The sequence below is a fragment of the Corvus brachyrhynchos genome, unplaced genomic scaffold (genome assembly GCF_000691975.1).
Source record: "Corvus brachyrhynchos isolate BGI_N302 unplaced genomic scaffold, ASM69197v1 scaffold115, whole genome shotgun sequence".
Taxonomy (NCBI): Eukaryota; Metazoa; Chordata; class Aves; order Passeriformes; family Corvidae; genus Corvus; species Corvus brachyrhynchos.
In genome coordinates this window covers 7,328,997-7,351,434 of record NW_008239553.1, presented here as the reverse complement: position 1 = coordinate 7,351,434, position 22,438 = coordinate 7,328,997, and the positions used below count along the sequence as shown (strand labels likewise).

At 36.5% G+C, this 22,438-nt stretch overlaps 1 protein-coding gene across 9 annotated transcripts in view; it reads right to left on the bottom strand.

Moving 5' to 3' along the window:
• PHF21A (PHD finger protein 21A) overlaps positions 1-22,438 on the bottom strand; it is a 131,856-nt gene that overhangs the window by 89,108 nt on the left and 20,310 nt on the right. For 3 of the 9 annotated variants that reach the window (XM_017741817.1, XM_017741814.1, XM_017741818.1), the window contains exons 2-5: positions 12,619-12,659; positions 8,711-8,846; positions 4,459-4,491; positions 2,281-2,367 (exon numbers count right to left, since the gene is read on the bottom strand). In XM_017741817.1, the coding sequence (XP_017597306.1) occupies positions 2,281-2,367; positions 4,459-4,491; positions 8,711-8,764 (174 nt within the window). In that variant the 5' untranslated portion in view covers positions 8,765-8,846; positions 12,619-12,659. Of the gene's footprint in view, positions 1-2,280; positions 2,368-4,458; positions 4,492-8,710; positions 8,847-10,698; positions 10,789-12,618; positions 12,661-22,438 lie in introns of those variants that run through there. The other 6 variants (XM_008639450.2, XM_008639448.2, XM_017741820.1 and 3 more) reach the window with 4 other exon arrangements.

Here is a 22,438-nt window from a genome sequence, read left to right as displayed (position 1 = left end):
TTATTCTGCCTCTCTAACACCAGGGTCTCAGCTCCATGTCTCCAACAGGGACACCACACAGGCTGCAACTTTAGTTTCTCAAACTTCATTAAAAGCTTATTGAACAGTGACCATCATGCGTCCTATAACTGTCCACAGTGGAGTTGGGCCCTCAGTGTTTATTCATTGGATATCAGGCATCAAAACTACTTGACTCTAAACAAGACTACAGATTACACATGTTGTACCTGTTCTTAACACAAGCACTGCATGATGTAAACTATTATATTTACTATGCAAAACTGCACATTTCTCCATGCTGTGTAAAAATTAAATTGTTGATTAATATTCTATCCATAAAGCAATTTATAATAATGATTTTTCCTGAAGAGAAGTGAAAGTGAAAACAGAAAAAAGGGCTTTGTTGTAGTCTCTAAGGTGCTGCTCAACTGCATTGCTAAGCCACAGATTTCTATACAATAGATTGCTGTAAATAAAGAGGGAGTGAGCACTTCTCTGCATAGAGAAGTTGTAGTTCTTTTCCCAGAACTTACATTTACCATGATCATTGCATTTTAGCAGTCATACGACTTTAACAACATTATCGTCTGGAACACTGGCAGCTCTGCAGTCCAGTGGTAGAGATAACAAAATATTTAAACTTCAACAACCATAGAGAAGTTCACTGTTGTTCTGATAATCAAACCCACAAAAATACAAAGAAGTAAACTACTGTGACTTCATGCTGACTGTATTCATTGTGTAGTAGAAGTAAAGTCAAACTTATTTTTCAACATCTTTTGGAAACTTAACCCATGGTCATCCCATGAACAAGTGTGCTTTAGTACTTTGAGTTCAATAGAAAAGATACTGCTCCATTTCTAGTGATGGGTAATTTAAAATACATGTTAGTATAGACCATTCTGTAGCACAACTTTAGAGAGTTATAAAAACAAGTTTAAAAGTTACAGTAGGATGTACTTGGTTTCTCACATTCCACTCAGTATCTCACTGCCTGTCCATGCTCATCACGTGAACTGGCAGTCAATACAGTTTGCTCCATGGCATCAAGACAAGCTCATTTTGAAATTACCATGGGCATCCAGAGCTTACCAGAGAATCCTGAAACAGCTTGCTGTGAGACATAGCCACATGCAGAGGCTCATGCTGGTTTTAGAGAATAAATCATCTTCAAGAGAGGCGTGCTATCACATCAGCAAAACCTGTTTTTGTTGAACTACTATTCTCATTAAAAAATCATTTTCTTTATTATCCTTACATGTTTTTTCCTAGATTCATTGTTCCCCTATTAAAACATACTGTAATTTTTTCAGTAAACAAAATTTCTAGATAAATGTTAATCACTATCTGGCCATTTCCTTAGGGATAGTAATTCTCAGAACACATGCAGCTAGTAACAGATGAATGGAGGTATCTAGTTGTGACACGCATGCATTTACCTAGGCTCTAAAATTTTTTCCCTCTTCAAAGGTCTAATCTATTGACCTAATTTGGTTCCATTATTGACACATTAAGCAATACAATTAAGGGACTGCTTTAGTTAATTAACTAGGGATGGGATAGTGTGGTGTATGAGGGGTTTGTGTATGTGTAGCTCTTTTATTTTTTTAAAAACAAAAGTGAGAACAAGTTTTGTGGGTACCTCAGTATTACTATTACTAGTATTACTATTTTTCTTCACAAGGCCCATGTTCAAGTTCAACAATCTTTCTATTAAGCATTCAGTTGTAATTACTACTCACACTTTAGAGCTGTCAAAGAGAATTCCTACAAAATGGCAAACATAATACAATTGTGGTGTAATTTATCACGGTAAAAGCATCCAACTAATTTTCAAATTGTCTATTAAGTACCCATAACTGACATAAATTTAATTGGTCTTAACATTAAGAAAAATTCCAGCATACTCACCCATACACACAGTGTGGACGTACTAAGCCAAAATCTAAAGATTTGCCTAAACCAGAATGGTCAAGTTTAGAAGTTTCAAGATAATAATAAAGAAAGTGACAAAATTAATCCATTTTTCCATCTCCCTTAATAGAAAACATTAGTTTCAACACAAGAAAAATTGCTATAGCTCCTACTGATTAAACTAGTTTCTTGTTTGATAGACTCACAATAACCCATCCTATCCTTTGTTGAGAAATCCAATAAAAATCAAAAATGTCTGGTTGCCCACGCTTATTTTTGCACTTAAAGATTTAGCAGCTCTCTTGGAAGCTGGGAAAAGAGACATCTTTAGAACGCAGTGTTAAAAATACATCTCTGTTTCCCTACCTGTTTCTCACTCAGAGCTGTGATTTTGGCTTGAAGTTCATGAAGCTGTTTCTTCAAATCAGCGTTCTGATTAGAAAGAAAAAATATCTGTGAGAAAGATATTCCATTTGTTAACATAGAGTAGTAGCAGGAAGATGGGTTTTTTGTTTTTGCATAGTGTACTATAAATACAGCACCTCTGGATGTACAGTCAATAAAATTCAAATGGCTCAACAAAGCCTTATTTAAGTTGCTGAGTGCAACAATAATCAGAGGACCTTTCTAGCACTCAGAGAGATAGCCCAGTTTGGAAAGAAGATTTCATTAAAACATCCATTAGTGCTTTTCACATTATAAAGCATGTTTGTACATTTCACCAAGTTTACAAATTAAACCAGAAATGTTTGTTAATATGCAATACAATAGTATCATACTGTATATAACAGTACACTAGGGTATGTTATCTAAAACATTCTCACCTATGCTACTTATACAAAGACATTTACATTTAACTGTGTAGGGTATCAAATGTATCTATTAAATCTTAATTGACACATATATCAATTGAAGGAAAACATACCTAAGTCCTTATTTCCATGTATGTTTATGCCTTAGACTGTACTAGAGAGAATTACATTTGCCTTGGCACATAATTCATATCAGCATTTTGCTTACAGTAGCACTTTCCTAAGTTTCAGATTTTAAAGCCATAAGCATCACTAGAAAGATGTAGACAGAAAACAATTTTTACCAGGACTTTTTCTTTTCTACTGAAATAAAAAGAAATTAAAGAAACATCTGTCCTTAGTTTAAAACCTGCAAAGCTCTGCAGAAACATGACAGGGAAGCACGTTTTCCTTAATTTTTTTCCTTTCTCACTTTTTTTGTTCTCATTTACATTGTAAAGTTTTTATACTAGATTATGCAGGTTTAGTCTGCTAAGAAGAAATATTAAAACATAAGACTAATATCATCACAGGAACTTCATGCATATTCCCTATTTTTATATTCCTCCATAGAATTTTGAAATGCATTTTGATTTCAGCTTGCAGATAGTCTCCAATTCCAGCAAAACCAGATACTGCCCCGTCATCCTCCCTTCTTTTAGATTCTACCTAATAATCTGGGATAAAAATGCATTAAGACCAGTGGAAACAGGGACCAGATTTACTTTTCCTGACTCTAGGAACTTTGCATGGCTGCTTGCAGCATGACGTCACTTTCAGCAAATATGAACTGAAAGCAAACTGCTCTGCAGACTAATTGTTAGCAGACCTGACCAGCGAATAAGAGCAGCAGATCTTACCCAAATCCCATCAGAATAAGTACATTTAAAAAACCAGATTTTTCAATACACCCTGCTTAACCCTCCCTGTCAGAGGTTTAACTGAGTGTTACTAAAAGCTGTCTTCTCACTTCACTGAGCTCAGAAAAAAATGTACATTCAGAAAATTACAGGACATTTACTATTGTATGGGGATGGGAGCTCTTAACAGCAAACCTCAAGTGAGCGGCCTTTGTCCCTCTACTCAACATTTGAGACTGGTTTGAGAGCTCCACAGAACTCCCTATCCAGCATCCTGGAGTGTTTAACTGCTGTACAAGAAAACCCAGGGACCTTACGCAGCTGTTGGGAGAGGGATGACTTCTGCTGTCTATGCAAGGAGTCCAGTTATCTAACCTCAGTAGCTCTGAAACTTCCCAAGGCCAAGTGCCCATTCTATGGACACTACAGTGCTGGTAAGATACCCAAGACAGGCAATCTGAACACAAGCTTAAGCTATATTGTTTGGACAAAATTTCTTGGACAGAATATCCCCTCTCTTCTTGTACGGTGAGCCTTCTGATACTCCCAAAAAGGGAAAAAATGATTGCTAATAATGGCGGCTTTTATAAAGAGCATTTTCCAATAGAATCAGAAACTTACTGCACATCTGAACGGCACCATAGCCCAGAAAAGTCGCTTGATTTAGACTATTAAGAATATGCATGAGGCAAAAGGCTCCATAATGGCAAGAATTTTGGTTTTGTTTTAAACAATCCAACAGTCATTGTTCAAAAACTTGTTCATAAGTTTTCTTCTAAACACTTTGTTAGCAAGGAAGAAGGTGATCTAGAAATCTAAAATCCTCAAATTTCATGCACTGCTATTTCCTGCATTTCTAATGGAATTAATCCAATACGAAAATAAATAGTTACCTGTGGATCTTGCTTCATTTGGGCAACCAATTTCTAGAAAGAAAAAAGATGCAACAATACAATGAAGATTTTCATTACGAATCTTGTTGAACAGTTTAAAATTCAGTATTTTTTAAGAACCTTTGTAAAAGCAAAATATTCAGTTTACAACATTTCAATAGCAAAGCCTGGAGTCCAGTATTATAACATTTCCAAACCCATTCTTATTAATATAGTAAAAGTAGTGTATTCAGCCATCACTTTTGCTCCTCCTAAACAGCTCTTGAACAAATGATGCTTTTTAAAGACAATTTAAGCCAGCTGGGTAAGATAATCTAATAGCTGTGTCTCCTCTAGAACTGCTGCCCTCTTTGCTTGCAGTCGCAAGAAACACATACCACAGATAACGGCTGCGGGCACAAAAGCTGTTTGTATATTCAAGGGCAGAATGTTTCAAGTACTAAAGCTCTGCCTGTGTGTTGGCTTGGCCTGTACCAGATGGAAGACCCATGTTCAGAAGTATCTTTGCCACTTTTCTCCCTCAGAGAGAGAGATTGAGATCATTGTAGGAAAGATGCCCTCCACATCCAAGAGAAAACAGACAGATTGTTACCATTCACTATTCTTCCTCCCTCACTTCCTTCAGGCAGCTGCAGGAGAATGTTGTCTATTGCTAAGCAAGGAGAAAGTTACCAAAGAAAACCAGAGCCCAGAATGAAGAGGACAACGCAAACAAAAAACTCCTATTATCTTTTTTGGTAAATTTGTAGAAATTTACATCTCTAATGTCTTCAAAGATTATGTCTTAGGTTTAGTAGCTACTAACACACATTTCTTTCATTGATCTGCTTTAATTACTTTTTGAACCAGGAAAACATTCTAGATTCTGTGACAGTAAGTTCCCAAGTTAAATTACAGGACTCTTACGTAAATGGATGACCACCTTTTTCTTTTGAATCTGTTTCCTTACAATGCAAGTATGGGGGACTAATATGGTTACAGAAAACCAGAGCTGACTTGAGTCAAGAGGAGTTGGAACCTGGACCGGATGATCTTTACAGATCAGTTTCAACTTGAAACATTGTATGATTCAAAGGCAGCTTCTCTATCCGGCTCCTTCTTACATTTTTTCCACACCACATATTCCCCCATCAGTCCTCACTTCTTCAGATTGAAAGACTCCTCATGCACAAATTCTCTAGTTTGTCTCTATCACCTGGAAACAAAGTTTAAAACTACACAAAACACTCAAGTACTCTCTACTGCAAAAACTCCTTCCACTGTGCCAACAGCCAGTTCACAGCCTGCTATTGCAGATGTAAAACTGGGCCAGTTTTTTCCCAGTGCATCACTTGGCATTTATCTACACTGAATATTATTGTTTCGTCATGCTGCCATTCAGTATCACAGGAACACACTTAGCTTATTTTTCCTCAGTGCTTCCTGCCACATTGGAGCTTGACAAGCAACAAATCTGTTAGTTTTTATATAAAGTGCTCCTGCAGACACAGTCATAAGACAATACAGTCAGTACTGTAAACTCTTCATAAAATATTGCTAAATTTTTGGATCACACAGTACTATGTCATACAATTCTAAGGAAAAATAATTTTTTTTTTGCACTGACCTCAAATATAAGCTAAATTTAAGGTATTTTTAAAAGCTACTGGTCTTTCTGCCATGAAATAAGAGAAGAACAAGGATGTTTTAGGTTCCTTCCACACATCAGCTTGAGGAATCATCAATGAAACTCAACCCTTCTGTAAGAATAGCTAAATATAAGTCCTTTAACACCTCTTGTGATCAAAACTATGAAGAGCAAACTGCTTCAGAATAATCTTAATTAAGTCAACACAGTAGCAGAATGAACTACTTAGACTTGATGCATTTCTTCTCAGGACAAGCAATATAGCCTTGACATGGAAGACATTTGAATATTCAAGTTGTACACTGATACAGGAAATAATCTTGTCAGATGTCATTCATGGTGGATTCTCTGATCATAGAAAGTAAACCAAAAAAGTAGCTTTTTCTGAACAACTAACACCTTTTTTTGGTCCTTACTGGTAGTAGTTTAAGATGCACTTTGCCAAAGCAGCATTATGAAAGCTTCCAACAGACTTCTGGAAGTGAAACAGAAGAGGCAAAACCCAAGGAGCTATTCTACAAACAAAATCACCATCATACTGAGCATCACCTGTACAGCCACAGCGTAAGCAGCCACAGGCAACACACTGCATCAGGAAGCTGGGAGGATTTGGCTACAGTGCCGAGCTGAATTCCCTATGTTCATCACAGACACCTGTCTACCACATCCAATGGGACAACAAACCATGACTGTGTGACCGTTGGCAAGCTTTGTTAGAGAGTCCTCAGAAAAAAAAAATACTAGAGAAGTAAAGGATGACAAGAGACAATTCTCTATAAATCCTGAGTAAAAAGAAGGAACATATTGTATGTCTTTAGGTTATAAAATTCAGAGCTATACAAAAAAGTTAAAGCATTTCATTTGAAGATTTGTTTTTCTTTTTTGTGCCCCAACCAGTTTAATTTCTATCAGTGCGCATACTGGCAAGCAATAACCACACAAGCACGGTCGGCAAAACCTTTACTGAAGCACCCAACGTTTTGTTGCAAGTGTTATTTTTCACTGTAAACATATAGGCTTTTTCTTAGCCTTAATTATAGAAATATAGAGTGTCTTGAATTAAAAAGGACAACCTTCTGATATAATGGTTTTTCTAGTTTCACCAACTCAAACCGAATTTAATTATAGTTGATGCTTGTGCAGACCTCACTTTTAATGACAACTGGGCAAAGTTAAAGCAAACAAAGTAAAAAAGCCCCACCAACTTTAAGATGTTAAAAAAAGTCTTTTCGGACAATTTCCTGTTCAACAGTGCCATTATGAACAGATGCCAAAGATTATTCAAAATTCACAGTCTTAAAATTTTTGGTTCACTTGGGCATAAAGGGGAATGAAGATGCACACAAGAGGTAAACACTGTCATACAAGCATGATTAACATTTGGATTGCTTTACAGTAGTTAATACTTGAAAAAATTACTTACTGGCCTTAAACATTTCTATGTCTGCAACAAAATACCATGGGTAATTTCTGAACTTCCTTACCCCCACAAAAAAACTTCACTGAAGTTTTGAATACAAAGGCCTTGGAGTTTCTGAGGAGAACAAAATATTCATCATCTATAGTTCTGGAAATCCATCCTTAGCTTTTTCAGGTTTTCCTCCCTAACTCTAAGTTGTTTTTTTTTAAAGCAGACATAGCTTGATTTTACTAATTCACCCATTCGAGTTCTAGCAATATGCTCATCATTGCAGCAAGTACAGAACAAGCCATCCAGATCACATTTTAGACAAGCCACCAAGTAATTTTGAAACATTTTCCAAATTTCATATGATGGACTACACTGATCAACGTAACATCATATATTTCTTTTATCTACTGTGTAACAGTTGTGAGTTTCAGGTATCTGAAGAGCTTCAGAAATACTTGGAGAACTGTGTTTGGAGAAGGTCTCCTTGTTAAATTTAATGTTTCAAGTTGGCATCTAGTCTGTGTCTATGGCTGTAGTAATTTTCTTCCAAGAATTAATATGCATATATGCTCCTATTTTACTAAATTAGGTTTTATTATCATTATTTTTAATAGTTCCTCATTGGCATTGTAACAAAATGGCAAGAAAACATTGTAACAAAAATGGCAACCCTACTGCCATGTAGTATGGAACAGGTTACTAGTACAAAGACCCAACATGTAAACATTTACAGAGCCCAAGCACTACAACATTGCGGTTATCAAACATATAGTTTAGAAGCTACTAAAGTAGAAAACATGCCAGAAGAGAAGCACCAGATTAAACTGTGCAGCACTATATACATTTCACTTCAAAGTTCCTCCACCATATTCCTCCATTGCAAACTGAATACTGAAGGTGGCTTCAGAACATCAGAAAAACCTTCCAGACAGAAGCAGCTGAACATGGTTTTCAGAATGTTTTTATTACTGCTACAGATTACTAAAAAAAACAAATCCCCACCCACAGCTTGATATGTAGATCTTTCACATTTGCCAAAAAAACAACAGGTGGTGAGGTCAAAATGCAGAGTATAAAATTCTGAAGTAGTTTCAAGCTTATAAAACAATTATTACTATAGTCGTAGTGCTATTGCTTAATGTTCCCATTAGTAGTAATACTGTCAGCAGTACTAATGCTGCTATTGCTCTAAAGCAAGAAAGAATATAAATTACCTGGTGAACCTGAATTTCCACTTTCAGAGCCTCCTGTAGAGTCTGCAGCTCCATTCTCTACCTTCTCCACTTTCTCTAGAAGTGTCTTTGCTGATTCCAGTGCCTTTAGTTTCTGGTTTCCTCCTTAACACCAGTCCTATGGAAAAATAAAGGTTTTGTTTTGGTTGGTGAAGGAGAAAAGTGAATTTGAGAAAAGAAGATTTTAACAGAACAAGAATTCAATAGTGAACTATACTCAAACGCAGCTTTCTAACCTAAACACAGTCAGTCTTTTGAACACAAGAAATCTGCAGGCTCTACAAAATGCCTGCTTTGGAGTCATTTAGCCAAATTTGTTACTTCCCACATATCCCAAAGTTGACATACTTATCCCTTATCTTAGTTTGCAGGCGGCTATTTCCTATGAATATCCTATTGCAGTTGCATATTAAATTAGAAAATTTAACTACCAAGAATGTTTTAAAAATCTGTGTAGATGAAAACTTATTCTAGAGAATAAAATTCTACAACTGCAATAAATAGTTAAATTGAATGTACTGCATTAACACACTTCCATGATACTATAGAGCTGTTCTCAGATGGGACAGTGTGCATGTTATCTAACAGAACAACATTAATATATTGATAACCCACTGCCTAAAGTTTGTGCCAAGTTAGTAATTTCAGTTGAAATCTGTTCTGAAGGACAGAAGAGTGATATGAAACAGCACAAGACATTTCAAAAAGATTAACTTTAAAATATTTTTAATCTTGGAAATCTACTTGTAAGATCATGAGTATAAAGTTTACCATCTTCACTTGTACTACAAACAAATTAATCCCCCCAATCTCTGACATAGAAAAGCATTATCAGACATACTCCTAAAAGCCTTGAATACTGGACAAGAGATTTCTGTTCAGAAATATGTTAACAGTATCAGCTTCTGAAACAGGATTGAGATTCCCATATGCTCAAATCATAGGGCAACCTGTGTAAAAACATCTATAAATACATACACATGAAAGTCACTGGAAAACGTTATATAGCAATTTTTCCAGTCACTTTTGCATCCAGACACCACAATTAAGGAATTGCTGCAGTTAAAATAGTTCCTAATTTTTTATTTTTTGAAAATTGCTCACAATCATTGCACAGGTATTGTGGCCTTCCTAATGAGACTACAGTGCTTTCAAAAGGATCCTGACATCTTAGATTAAACATGCAGGCTGTAAAAAGATAGTAACTCAGATAAGTTAAAGAATTTTATTTTAATGTTGTCTCACTACAGTAAACTGAAGTAGTGGACAAATTTGTGAATTCCTGAAATAAAAAGGTTGAAGGTGTGTGTTTTGTTTTGTTTGTTTATCATTTATCTTTTCAAACAGAAATGTGTTACAAAAAGAGAAGACTATAAAGGGGGTTTAAAAAGCATTATATTTAAACTCTTCATCAGTGTTGTCTGCTGTTAGCCTAAAGTTGCTTATTTAAATAACAAAAGCCTGATCAAACTTTCTAGTCAACACATGAAATGACCTTCCGAAAGGGCCTCTCCCACATGTGACACAGATGAGTGAAAACAGCTGCCTTTGCAGCACTAGCCTCTATAAAATTGTAATCTGTATCAAGGGATACACGGAAATTACATATAGTTCCCTGTCCTATTACCACAAACAGTAATGAGAAAACAGAATCATGGATTATTACTTCCACTCACTGACAAAAACAATTATAGCATGCTTCAAGTCCCTACCACTGCAGTTTCAAAAGAAGCCATGCTTCAGAAAACCACGTGGGAGACTGGTTAATGAAAACTGGAACCCACTACAGAGGCAAGAAGTCTTTTTGACCCTTGGAAATTCAGTTTCAGTGTAAAGATACAGGCAGATAAGGTCAGTTTCTTTCTCAGTGTGTCTTCAACAAATCAGAAGGCACACATGATGAATAGTTCGTATCACTCTGTAGCAACACACTAACTTCAATGTTGAGTGCAGAACAGCAAAACAATTACCTCAACTGAGAATATAAAAAATATCCATCACTTAAATATATGTAACTGTAATGTCCAATACATGTTCCTGGCAAATATGACACAGAATTTCTGTAAAAGAACATATAAAGATTAAGCTACTTCTATTAATGCACAACTTAATTTGACAGATAGAAATTGTAGTATTGATGGTTCATAAAAACTAATCCAAGCTAATTGCATCTATGCCTTGAACAGCTAGCAAGATTTTTCAAAATTAATTTTTAAGAGGTTCAAGAAAAAAGTGACACTGCTTTGCTCAGCCTAGCTCAGTTGTTGCTCAGCCTAGCTATGTTTATAGGGGTAAAAACATGAAAAAATATATTTAATTTAGAAGTTTGGTCAAGCTGCCAAATTATGAATAGGAAATATATACAATTGTTTCTTTCTAGAACACACACTTGCAGCTTCCCTTCCTTGCAAGCAGGAGTAACTATTTAGTTATCCCTGCCTAGAATTCCCCCAAAGGACCTTATATGCTTATCCAATGTTAAAAAAACAATACAGTAAAAAAAACCAAACAAACAAACAAAAAAAAACACCCCCCCCCCCCCCCCCCCCCCCAAAAAAAAAAGAATCGGTCCTTACATCCAGCAAAACCTAAACTGCATTTTTCTGGTTTACATAGAATAATGCCTATAAATATCTATCAGGGCATCTGCTTAAATATTGCTCATACTTCCTTTGAGAGGAGGCACAAAACTACTTAAGTGGCCATACATTTTGCAAGTGCAAAAATTTTCAGTATTTTTGAACTTTTATTCTTTTAGACTGAACTTAAAGGGAAGATTTAAAAACTTAGTTCGGTGGCCTTATAAACTACCTATAGTACCACATTCGAAGAGGTGTAAAAGCATCTCTGGATGAATCATAGAACATGGTACATTTTCCCCTTTACTCCTATGGCAGTGGAATAATTTCAAATAAAAAGCTTGTAGATGACTGAAATTGCATGGGTGGCTTGGCCTGCAATAATCCTTCATCCCATTATTTCTAAGTGAAAACAAGCAAATGCCTTGCTCAATGCCAGAATCAGTGATTTCCAAAAGGAAAGCACAGGATTCAGGAGCGCATACATCTCTTGTACATCCGGACATACTTCCAAGTCTCAGTCAGAAAGAACACTGAGCAAGAGGTAAATTAAGCATTTTTGGATGGATTGCAACTACTGGAGGCAGCAGTCCTCCATTCAATTTCTTGCTGGCATTCATTTATTACCAATAATCACTTATTTCTTAAGTGGTTGCTTCAAGACTTATAATTTCATACTCAGATAAGTGCCCCAATGCACTGCATATGGGCTATTTAAATATTCAAAAACTGAATGAAACCTTAAATTCTACAACAATCACATAAGTGCATTCACACTTCTGTTATCTCAATTAAATACAATCTACATGGGAAACTCTAAAATATCACAATGCTATTTAGACTACGGCTATTTTGGAAGTTACACTAGAAACACAGCTGCCAAGGCATATATATTTATACAAACAAAGGTAGGACACACACAAAGCCATGAATGCCTTCTGTGTGTACGGAAGGACTCTGAATAACTCGGAACTTTAGAGAGAAGTCTTTCTGAGCCAAAAATCCCTTCAAATAAATTTGGTTTTCACATTACACAGGAAAAAAAACCAACTTAATATTATTATTTTTGAGCAGATGAATTTAAATGCCCTTTTACAGATCCTTGGGCCCAAATCTCAGCCTTACAGAGATTTTATTTATAAGACTGGGGCTTCCATCAATAACATTTACTTTTTAAGACTTAATTTCTGAATATAAGAATAGATAGAATTTCAGTTTCAGTAACTATCAAACTTTTCCAGGAATAGATACCAGATCTTCATACTATCTATTCTTAGGTAAGCCATTTTAGCCTTGGGAAGAAGTACTTACCAGTTTTGAGTAAGTTATCCCTTTCAGCTCTCTACCCCCTCCTACAAAAGAAAAACAACAACAACAAAAAAAAAAAAAGATAATTACAAATATTTTAACTAGACTTTGAAACAAAAAAAAAGGAATTCAAATATTTGAAAAGTTGGATAGGGAAGGGTTGGGATTTTAGAAAGAGGGTTTTGGTTGGTTTTTCTCCAGGGAGGTTGTAATTTTTTTTTTTTTTTTAATGCTGAAACTAACTATAAAACACCACTTTGAAAGAAAATCTGTTTGATGTGGCAAGGAAAACTAAGGAGACCTACAATTTCAATCTGTATTAAAATACAAACTACTACTGTCACTAGGTGGAGAAGCGATTATAGGTACAAATTTTTCTAGTTCTATGCAAGGCCAGTGTCCTCCTCCCGTGGGGGAAAGACCTTCTCTCTACCACATTTATTAAAATCTGTATCGTAAGCCCTGTCAGTTGCCACAGCTAAATATGACAAGGTTACCCACCCTAGACATTTGCCCAGCAGCTCTGCTAGAGATTACACTAACACCCAAAGATGGTAGAGCAGGTGGTAGGTCAGCAGAGTCACTAGAGCTCAAATCCCAGAGTACTACTGGAGACTGAAACAAACAGCAGTGTAAGCCAATATGGTGGGACATGAAGTGTGGAGGCCGAGGAGAGGCACTGCCCGTTACTCTGCCTGGGTCACAGGTAGAACATTCAGTAGCACAGCAAGGTAATACCTCTTAAATCGCCATATGAATCATAAAAAACTCATGAGTCAGAGTTCTAAAAAGATACTTATAATATAAACGATAACTCATTTGCTCAATTACTTTGCCTAATGCTAAAAAAAAGCCTTCAAAATACTCCAAATTTTCTAGGAAAATACTAGAATATTAGTATATTTTAAGCTTTAACTTCACAGCTAACAAGACCTTTGCAGATGTTTCTATCCACACGTAAGTCATCATAGAGCTGAAGTTTATGCCCCAGCCTTATAAAAAGATCAGCAATAGAAAGCTACAATCATCTCTCACTCATTGGAGACCAGCACAAGTGGAGAAGTTTTCATTTACCAACCAGCAGAACCGGGTGCTTATGACCACTGAGAGCAGAAAAGAAAACAGGAAGCCTACTGTTGGCAGTGACAGTACTGTCAGTTTCCTAGTCTTGATTTTTACTGTGCATTGTGAACCACAAAATATTAGACTATATTTAATTTTAGAGCAATTTCAGGTTAGTTTACATAACATCCAGCTGCTAGCATGATCGGTTATGAACTGGGAAGTACGGACTATTTTGAGGTTATATTCAAAGTAAGTACATTCACTCTGGATGCCACAGAATTTTAAATACCTTCATTTTTGAAGGTGCTGAGGAGACAGGTATTATTCTCAATTTCTAGTTGTTTCTTTTTGGTATTAAAATCCTACTTGTCACCTCCACCTCCCACTATAAATCAGTCATTTAATTAGTCCAGAAACCTACAGAGGAAGCCCTTTCATCATGCAAGCACTAACTGCCCTCTTCAACAAGCAACTACAACTATACATCCATGCTATTAATAAAAAACCAATAATTAAAAAAATCTCACTGGTCTAGATTATTGACTTCGGAAAGCTAAACAAAATAGTCAGCGCTACACATCTGCAAATGCAGTCTTAGAATAAATAAGCATGATTTCTATTTAAAAACAGAAAAATATCAATTTACTTGTAGCACGAGTACACACAACCTGACAAGAAAGCTGTCACTTAAAAATAACAGCAACTGTTCCTTCCTTCCTTTTTTCTCCCCTACACAGACACTCGCCTCCATAGCAGGACCCTAGTTCCATCAAGATGGAGCTCTGCAGAAAAAAGCTGCACAGTTACAAACCTTCAGATTGCATTTAATATTGCTGCAACCCCAGACTCAGAATCCAGGAGCTCCGAAGGACAAAGTTTAGAACACAAGGAGTTTAATCATGACTATCCAAGTGAACTACTGTGTTGCCTTGGAGAAGTCACTTAGAGAGGACCTATATAGGGAATGGAAATACATTTGCATCCTCTTCTGCACATAATTTACTACAGGCTTTTTCTTAAGCATTTAGAACAGGTTAATCTTTGAATGTCAAACCTCTGGCAACACAAAATTCTGCCCTCATGCAGGTATATTATTTTTACTAACATCCCTGCCTCATTTAGTACAGAGGACAAGCACAAAGAATGAAGTATCAGTTGAATCTCTTTTCATTCTGAATTTTGGTTTGCATGTTTTTTTAAACTCAACATCTAAGCCCTAGGACAAATAAAAAATTCATTTCTTCATAAGCAGCAGACTGATGAGAGCCACAGAAAAACTTGTGCCTGATACAGGCAAGTTTTCTTAAATAGAGAATTGAGACAGAGAAATAAAGATCAAACACCCAAGATTGGTAAACCCAAGCATCTTAAACAGATTTATGTTTTCAACTGTTCTTAGCATTTTTATAGTTGAGAACAGCATATGACCAACTAAATCTGTAACTTTGGTTCTTGACAACTCCTGCATTTGTGGATACTGGGAACCAACACAGAATAGTATTAATGAAAAAGAGATAAAGTCTGCTCTGTAGAAGAAATGAGATAATTTCTTGTGCACAGTAAAAGTACATATAGAAACTCACACTGCCTCTCTCATTCTCACTACAAAACACATTAGAAAGTTAAGATTAGACAGCTCACAATCACTCATATCAATAGAGAAGTCTGAAGAGTTTAGCATTATACAGGGATTTCTAACAAAAACTTCAATAGCAGAAATGTATCACAAAATCTCAGCTATCCAATTTACTGAGGCAGCCTTTTGAAGGCTCTAAAAACATGCTGTAAACTGTCCAAAGTAGGAACCTGCAAGGTTAACTCTCAGATTATTACAGTATATTTGGCAATATTTTGGGGGTTTTTAAACCCCAGGTCTGGGAGTCAAATTAAGAGCACTGTCTTCTTCCCAAAATATATATATATGACCTACGATTAGAAAAAAAGCTTGAGAAATGCTTACCTATGTTCACCACTAATTAAAACAAAAATTCAATCAAAACTAGAATTAACCAAATAAACCACTTTTAGAAATACATTTTTCTCAGTGGGATTGACTTAAGAATCCAATGTTAATATTACTAACAAGGGTAGTTTGACATATACATATACTTACAGCAGTAACACCCATGCCAGCTCCTGGAAAAGGCTCTTAACCTTTTCAATAACTTTATACAGCTTATGCAAGGAAAAAAACCACCATTGCCAAAACAATCATATTCTGCAATTCAACTTTAAGATTTTTACTGAAGTTTTTGAATCAGAAGAATAGTTACTCATTTCATGGGACTGTTATGAAAACTAAGATCTCAAAACTCCTATGTTTAAGGCTTCGTAGCACCTGAGGACATCAGAAGAACACATGGTGGTGAAAACATTTTAGCATACAGCACCCAAAGGCTTAAGACTATTTAAATGCTAATTATCTGTATATTAAGATGTCTGATTATAACAATTAGATACTTATTACTACCTTCAAGTTATACAATAAAGTTTATGCTACTGTAACCAGAGACTCACTTGAAAAAACTGGGAAGAATTAAATGTCATGTTCAGCAATTTTTTCTTTGCATATTTCCTAAATCTAGAAGCTATCAAATGTTTACTGTCAGACCATGGGATTCTATACATTCATATCATGTTACAATATTTAAGTATGTACATTTTACTTTTTGCCAAAAGGATCTTAGTCTTGTTCAGTGCACAGAATGAACTCAGAAAAAAAAAAGGACTAATTGCTGTGCACAAGCAATTGTGAGACTGATATTCTTTCACATTTCAGAGAATTGCCCTACAATATGAGGGTAAAGCATTATTAATTTTTTTTTTTTTTTTTTTTTTTTTTTTTTTTTTTTTTTTTATGCAAAATACATACCACACCGAAGGGATTCAGAATTTTTTCTCTGGACTTTTTTTTTTAGTTGTGAACTCCTCAAAGCAACAGCTCTCCCTCCTATATTTGAATAATATCCTGTATGTAGAGAGCACTCTATCTCTATCTTCTAAGAAAACAAGTCATAGCAGATACTTTACTGTGATTTTCAAGTCAGCAACTCATATTCCTTAACAGGGTGGGATTTCTGCAGTCTTAAAAAGACCAAACACAGGCCAGATAGGGAATATAACCAATTTCAAAATAAATTATTATAAGGCTCATGTTTCAATGACTATCATTAGCAGTGCTGGTGCTATTGCTTCTGTGATAAAAACAAGCCTCCTTTGTGCCAGCACACGGAATCTGATCTTCCTGTTGTGTTGCAGCTGGGAGAATTCCCAGTCAGCCCCAGTCACACATTCCAGGCAGGTGGTAAAGGGACCAACAACATTGCTCAAGATAACTGAGACTGCACTGAAGTGTACAAGCCATGCCTTCCAGTTTGTCCATCTGTACAACTGCTCTCTCTTCCTCCTTCCCTATCCCCATATAATAACTCCTCCTAAACTGGTCAAGGAGCCTGAATTTTCTGCTTATGCATGCAGACAACTTACAGGATTCAAACTACAAACTTCAGTTCTATCTCCAAGTTCTGCTGGTATGATTCGCCATGAAACAAATGCAAATTGGAGTTTAAGACACCTGAAGCTGACTTCACTTGGGGATAGATTGCTTCACCTTCTCTGAAACACTTCATAAAACCATCAAACTAAGTTTAAATAGAAGTGTGCGACACCATCATTTGTCTTTGCAGAAGCAGTACTATATTTAACACATTGAAAATGAGCTAGAAGACTCATTACAGTTTAAAAGACCATCTCTAGGGTAAAGATAAAACCACTTCACTTTTTTTTAATAGATTTTTAAAATATCAACCAAAACTTGCCATGGCACCAAACACATATAAACAGTTGAAGATTACCCTCTTAGCTCTCGTCCTATGACTACAGATACGTCGGGCATTAGTAACTCTTCCTGAACGCAGTCTTTCCTAGCATCTTGGGGGTGGGATGGGGTATGAAATCACACTCTCTGGCAAAATGATTAACTACATTTGGCCTAGTAGAAAATTAGCACAAACATGTTTTAAAATCTCAGAATCATCTCTGTCACTTGAGCAGATCCAAGATATGTGGCTCTACACTTTTTACCCATGTACAAACCCCTCTTCTTTGCACAGTCTTTGTCTATTTCTTGAATCAGAAAAGCCTCTCTAACCTATGACCACTAGTAAGCCTGGCAGATGTTCTTTCCGACTTGGTAGCAAGGTCTCCCCATCTAATCCTAACATTCACAAAATCACCATCAATAAAATTCTCCTTTTTTTTACCCAGACACCAGTGTACAGGGATGTTTTACAGCACTGTTGCATTCAGAAGTTCTAGTATTGCAGAACCACTAAGCCTCACTTTGCTCAGTGAGTTACTATTCACCAGGCTTTAGAAACACACAAAATCATCCTACGTGCAGTGTAGCTAAATTCTTGTTCAGGTAAAAAAAGTTGTATAACCGGGACTTTTGTTTCAGTGAATTACTTTTTAGAAGGACTGTTTAGCTAAACACACACCAAGAAAACCCCCAGTAGTAATAAGATCTACAAGTTTACGTTTTACTAACAGTGTAACAGCAAAGTTTCATATTTGAAGCAGGGAGCTGAGGAAATTTTTGCAAAATTAAAATATTTACACGATGTGAAGGCAGAGTTTGGCATTTATTTCTAAAAATTTTTTGCTGCATTATTTGACATTCCGGAAAGTTGCTGGTAACACGGGTGGTTTTTAAACTTTTTAAATTTTTTCTTTTTTAGAAAACACTGTTTAACAATTTAACTTCAATAATATGTCAGTTAATCTGTTAAGTCTTAAAACTCTAATTTTTCTTTTTGAATTATTTTCAAGTTATTTACAAAGTATATATACCACTGGGAAGGAAACTAAGATGGAAGCTCAACAGAAAACAGAAGGAGCTGTCACCTCCTAGCTGTAAGAGCCCACTGTTTGGTCTCAAAATTTGTAAGAAATGCAAAGGGAAGCTATTTGAATATTTGTGGTTTATGGTTTTGTTTTGGTTTTTTAATAGTATGTCGAGCAAAATCAGTTTATTAACCTCTGTTGTTCTTAACCTGTGTTGTACCTTTCTCATTCCAGTCACTAAGAAGTTCCTGCCTTCCTTTCATACTTCAGAGACAGAGGGGAAAAAGGGGAGGAGAGGGAGTTGAGAGGAGGAGAGAAGACTCTTTCTAGAAAGAACACACGTGGTAAATCCTAGTAACTGATTTAACAACCAAAGATGCAAGGAACAAGAAAAAATTAAGAAAACCCTACCCCAGTACCTATTAATTTCCCCCCTGAAATTCCATTAAGAAGGGAGGGATCTCTGATTTCTGGTTTTATCCTTTTAAACATGAGGAGAAATTTCTTACTGAGTGCCAAACCCTTTTTCCCCTTCTAGCAACCCACTTTATGTTTGGCTTGTGGGAATGATGCATTAGTGAGGCAGAAGTGCCTTAAGAGTTTTGGGAAGAGGTCCAGAGCACAAAGGAGATGATCTGGGTAGTGCTGCAAGACTGCAGTAATCAAATGCAAAACTAGAGGTATCTCTGACTGTCACTGGAAGTGCAACTGCACTTCTGATGCAGAGAACCTCAGGTAGGTGCACATCCTGCTTGCACAGACTATTCTTTGAATTTTATCTATCTGCCAGACACGTTCAGAGGACATCAAAAAAATGTCAGAAGAGCAGCCAACGCCTCAACCACACAGCCGTGACATTCAAGGACAGCCTTGGCCTTCCATTTCCACGGGGAAAGAGGTGCTGTTACCGCAGTCGGCCAGCAGGGGGAAATGCCAAACAAGTGAAGGGAAAAAAAAGTTAAGAGAGAAAACACTAAACATGAGGAATAAAATTAGGCAAACCACACACGTCTCCTCAGTGGAGATGGAAGGAAGAGATTCTGCTCTCTGAGAGGGAAAGCAGGATAAATGAAGTATATTTGACTCAAAGCATTCTTCCAGAATTTAGAGAGGAAACAGTGAAAGTGCAAGTCCAAAACACAAGCAAGTAAAAGGAAGCTTTCACTTTCATGTTAGCACAGAGTGACTGCAAATCAATTAAAGTCTTCTTAAATCTAGCGTTTTAATGAAAAGCAAAATATTGTGACTAAACAACTGAAAGAACTAAGCTGAAAGATTATATATTTTTCAAGGACTACCCAACATAAATGTATGAACTAATTTATTTAAAGTGAGCACACATATTCTGTAAGATTATTCTGCATTACAGAAGACTTCATACTACATTTATACAGAATCCCAAGAGTCTGGACTTTTTTTTTCCCCAAGAGATTTCAGAACAGCAGGGCTCCAGTTAAAGACCCCGAATTTCCTTCTACCTTATATATTATCTATACAGCATTTCCATGCTTATGAAGTATAGTGAAAACTACTTAAAGGGAGTGTTGGTTAAGTGAATAAATTCGTGTTAAATGCATTTTGATGAAGGGCAACTTGCATGCAACAGACAGGAAACAGACAATTACACAATGCGTTTTAAAATTAGGAAATAAAAAAGCAAAATGTGATAATTTGTTGAACAAAGAAATTGAACAGGCACTTGCAATGAAGAATAAAAGACAAGCCCTGCAATCACAAGGGCTTTCTGTTTAAAATATCACTGGCTGAGAATCACAAGGAGCAGCAGCGAGGTTTTCAGTGCAAGATTTAGGGAGATTAGCTACACAAGCTTCTGCTGATGTTACTGTTCCACAAACATCAGATAAAAGCCAGGTACACATGTAATTAACAAGCAAACATTTAAAAATGCAGGTGTATTGTGATCAGTGATTATATGGCAGGGCACCTTAAAATAACACATAATCTTTTATAGTTCTGTATTTATAAAGTTCTTTCAAAATCAGATGCTGTACTTTCAGTAAAACTCGTCTCAATGTGTCCATGAAACATAAATGACAGTTTGCCAAGCATGCACAAGAAAAGTTTAGACTACCAGTACATCAAGAGGCCTAAGTGAAGCCTAGTTCTCCTCAAAGTCTATAGTTTCAACTCCAGTTTCTTTATTTTCATTTAGCCTGCAGGCTAAATAACACACCCACAGGCAGCTAATCTAGCTGACCAAGGCACTCTCCTTTATGTTCTCTTCCAGCTGTGAAGTCCTACCTCCAGCAGTCCCCAGTTTTTCTGGGGGGAATAGTGGGCGAGGGGGTGTCACACTCCACAAAAAGCTGAAGTGATTCACAGATTGGTCGGGGGAACATCATGCACAAGCTTAAGCTGGCAGCCGAAGGGAGACCTTCCTTCCTTCCTTCCTTCAGCAGTTACAGAGTTCCAGTGTGCTATACTGGTACAGGACAGAGCATTTTGCATATTCTGTACTTTATGGTACTGAAAAATACTTGTAAGAATATAGATGTTTGTTTCATCTTACGTAGAGCTTCCATTTTAACAGAAGGTGATATGGCTCAAAATGAGAAACTATACGTAAATTCTTGCGTTTACAACACTACAGGTCACTTGCTCTAATACATTAGCCTTCTAAATAATTGCCAAAAGACAAAATGAAAACTATTTGTTAGTGAACAAGTGTTCACATGAAAAAAGCATCAAAAGAACAATTGTTTCTTTCTTAATCTGTCTTCAGATTTTATGAACAAGATGAAAAAGGTAATGCTTCTCATGTGCTGAAAGTGATTTTTTTCTAGAAAGAATACAGGAATTTAATTTCACAAAGTTCTACGTAAAACAGTCTCAGACTTCTGCTGATTGTCGGGTGCTCTGAACTCTGAAAAGGTGGTTGGGACCCTCTGCTGCTACCAGAGAGGTATCACATTTTCCTCTCCTTTTGACTACAACATCTGTTCTAAGTACAGCCTGCTCACACTCAGTAAAAACCATTCTCATTCTATATTTGCATTTGATTCACTTTTTAGCCAAACTTATTTCAATTTCACCAGCTATTATTTCATTAAACCATGTTGTCATTTTGGTACTCCTGATCTCCTGAGCACAGAGACCAGCAAGGAAAAATTTTTAAAAAGGGAAAAAAAACAGCATAAGACCTTCTAACAGTAAGTACTGTATTCCCTGTGTACAGATTAATTAGATAAGGATCAATAGGGTTTCCACGAGTTTCTGGTTTTGTGTACGGATAAATTATGATAGAGCACGTAAAGGTATCAACGTGTTTCACACACAGCCTAAATAAAAAGGCAGTAAACAGAATTAGGTAAAACACGCTTGTTTCAAACTCTGAACTAACTAGAATACTGAAAGCTCCTTTCTCTCCCCCTCCATCCCAAAATAAAAGCGTGAGTGAGAAGGGATTTCATTACATTCTTAGAACTGTGAGAAGCGAAGTCAAAGGCAGCCACTGGCGTTTAGCATGCAGGCTGTACACACTCCCAAGTACGTCACACTGACAAAACACACTGGCGGAGCTATATGCCTTCCCAAGGCCTCCAACGCACTGTCGCTAGGCCTAAATCAGGTAGGCTCTGTGTGCAGTTCTGCTGCAGATGAGCAGGAGTCCACCCCTTCTCCCAATTTCCCTTAGATTTAACAACCAGATTGTTCCAGCATCAGCTTTTTCTCTCTGCTTCCTTCAGCAGTAATGACTGTATTTAAAAAGACGACAGCATCACAATTTACTGTGCAAGAATCGGCCCTAATTTTTTTCCTTCTTTACTACACCAGCTACCCTGCAGCTTCTGAGCCATTGTCGGCTGTTGTTTTTTGTTCCTTGAATGCAACAGGACTTGATCTGCCAGGCTGCATCACTGTTTTCACAGCACACCTCTAAGAGGAAGAAAAT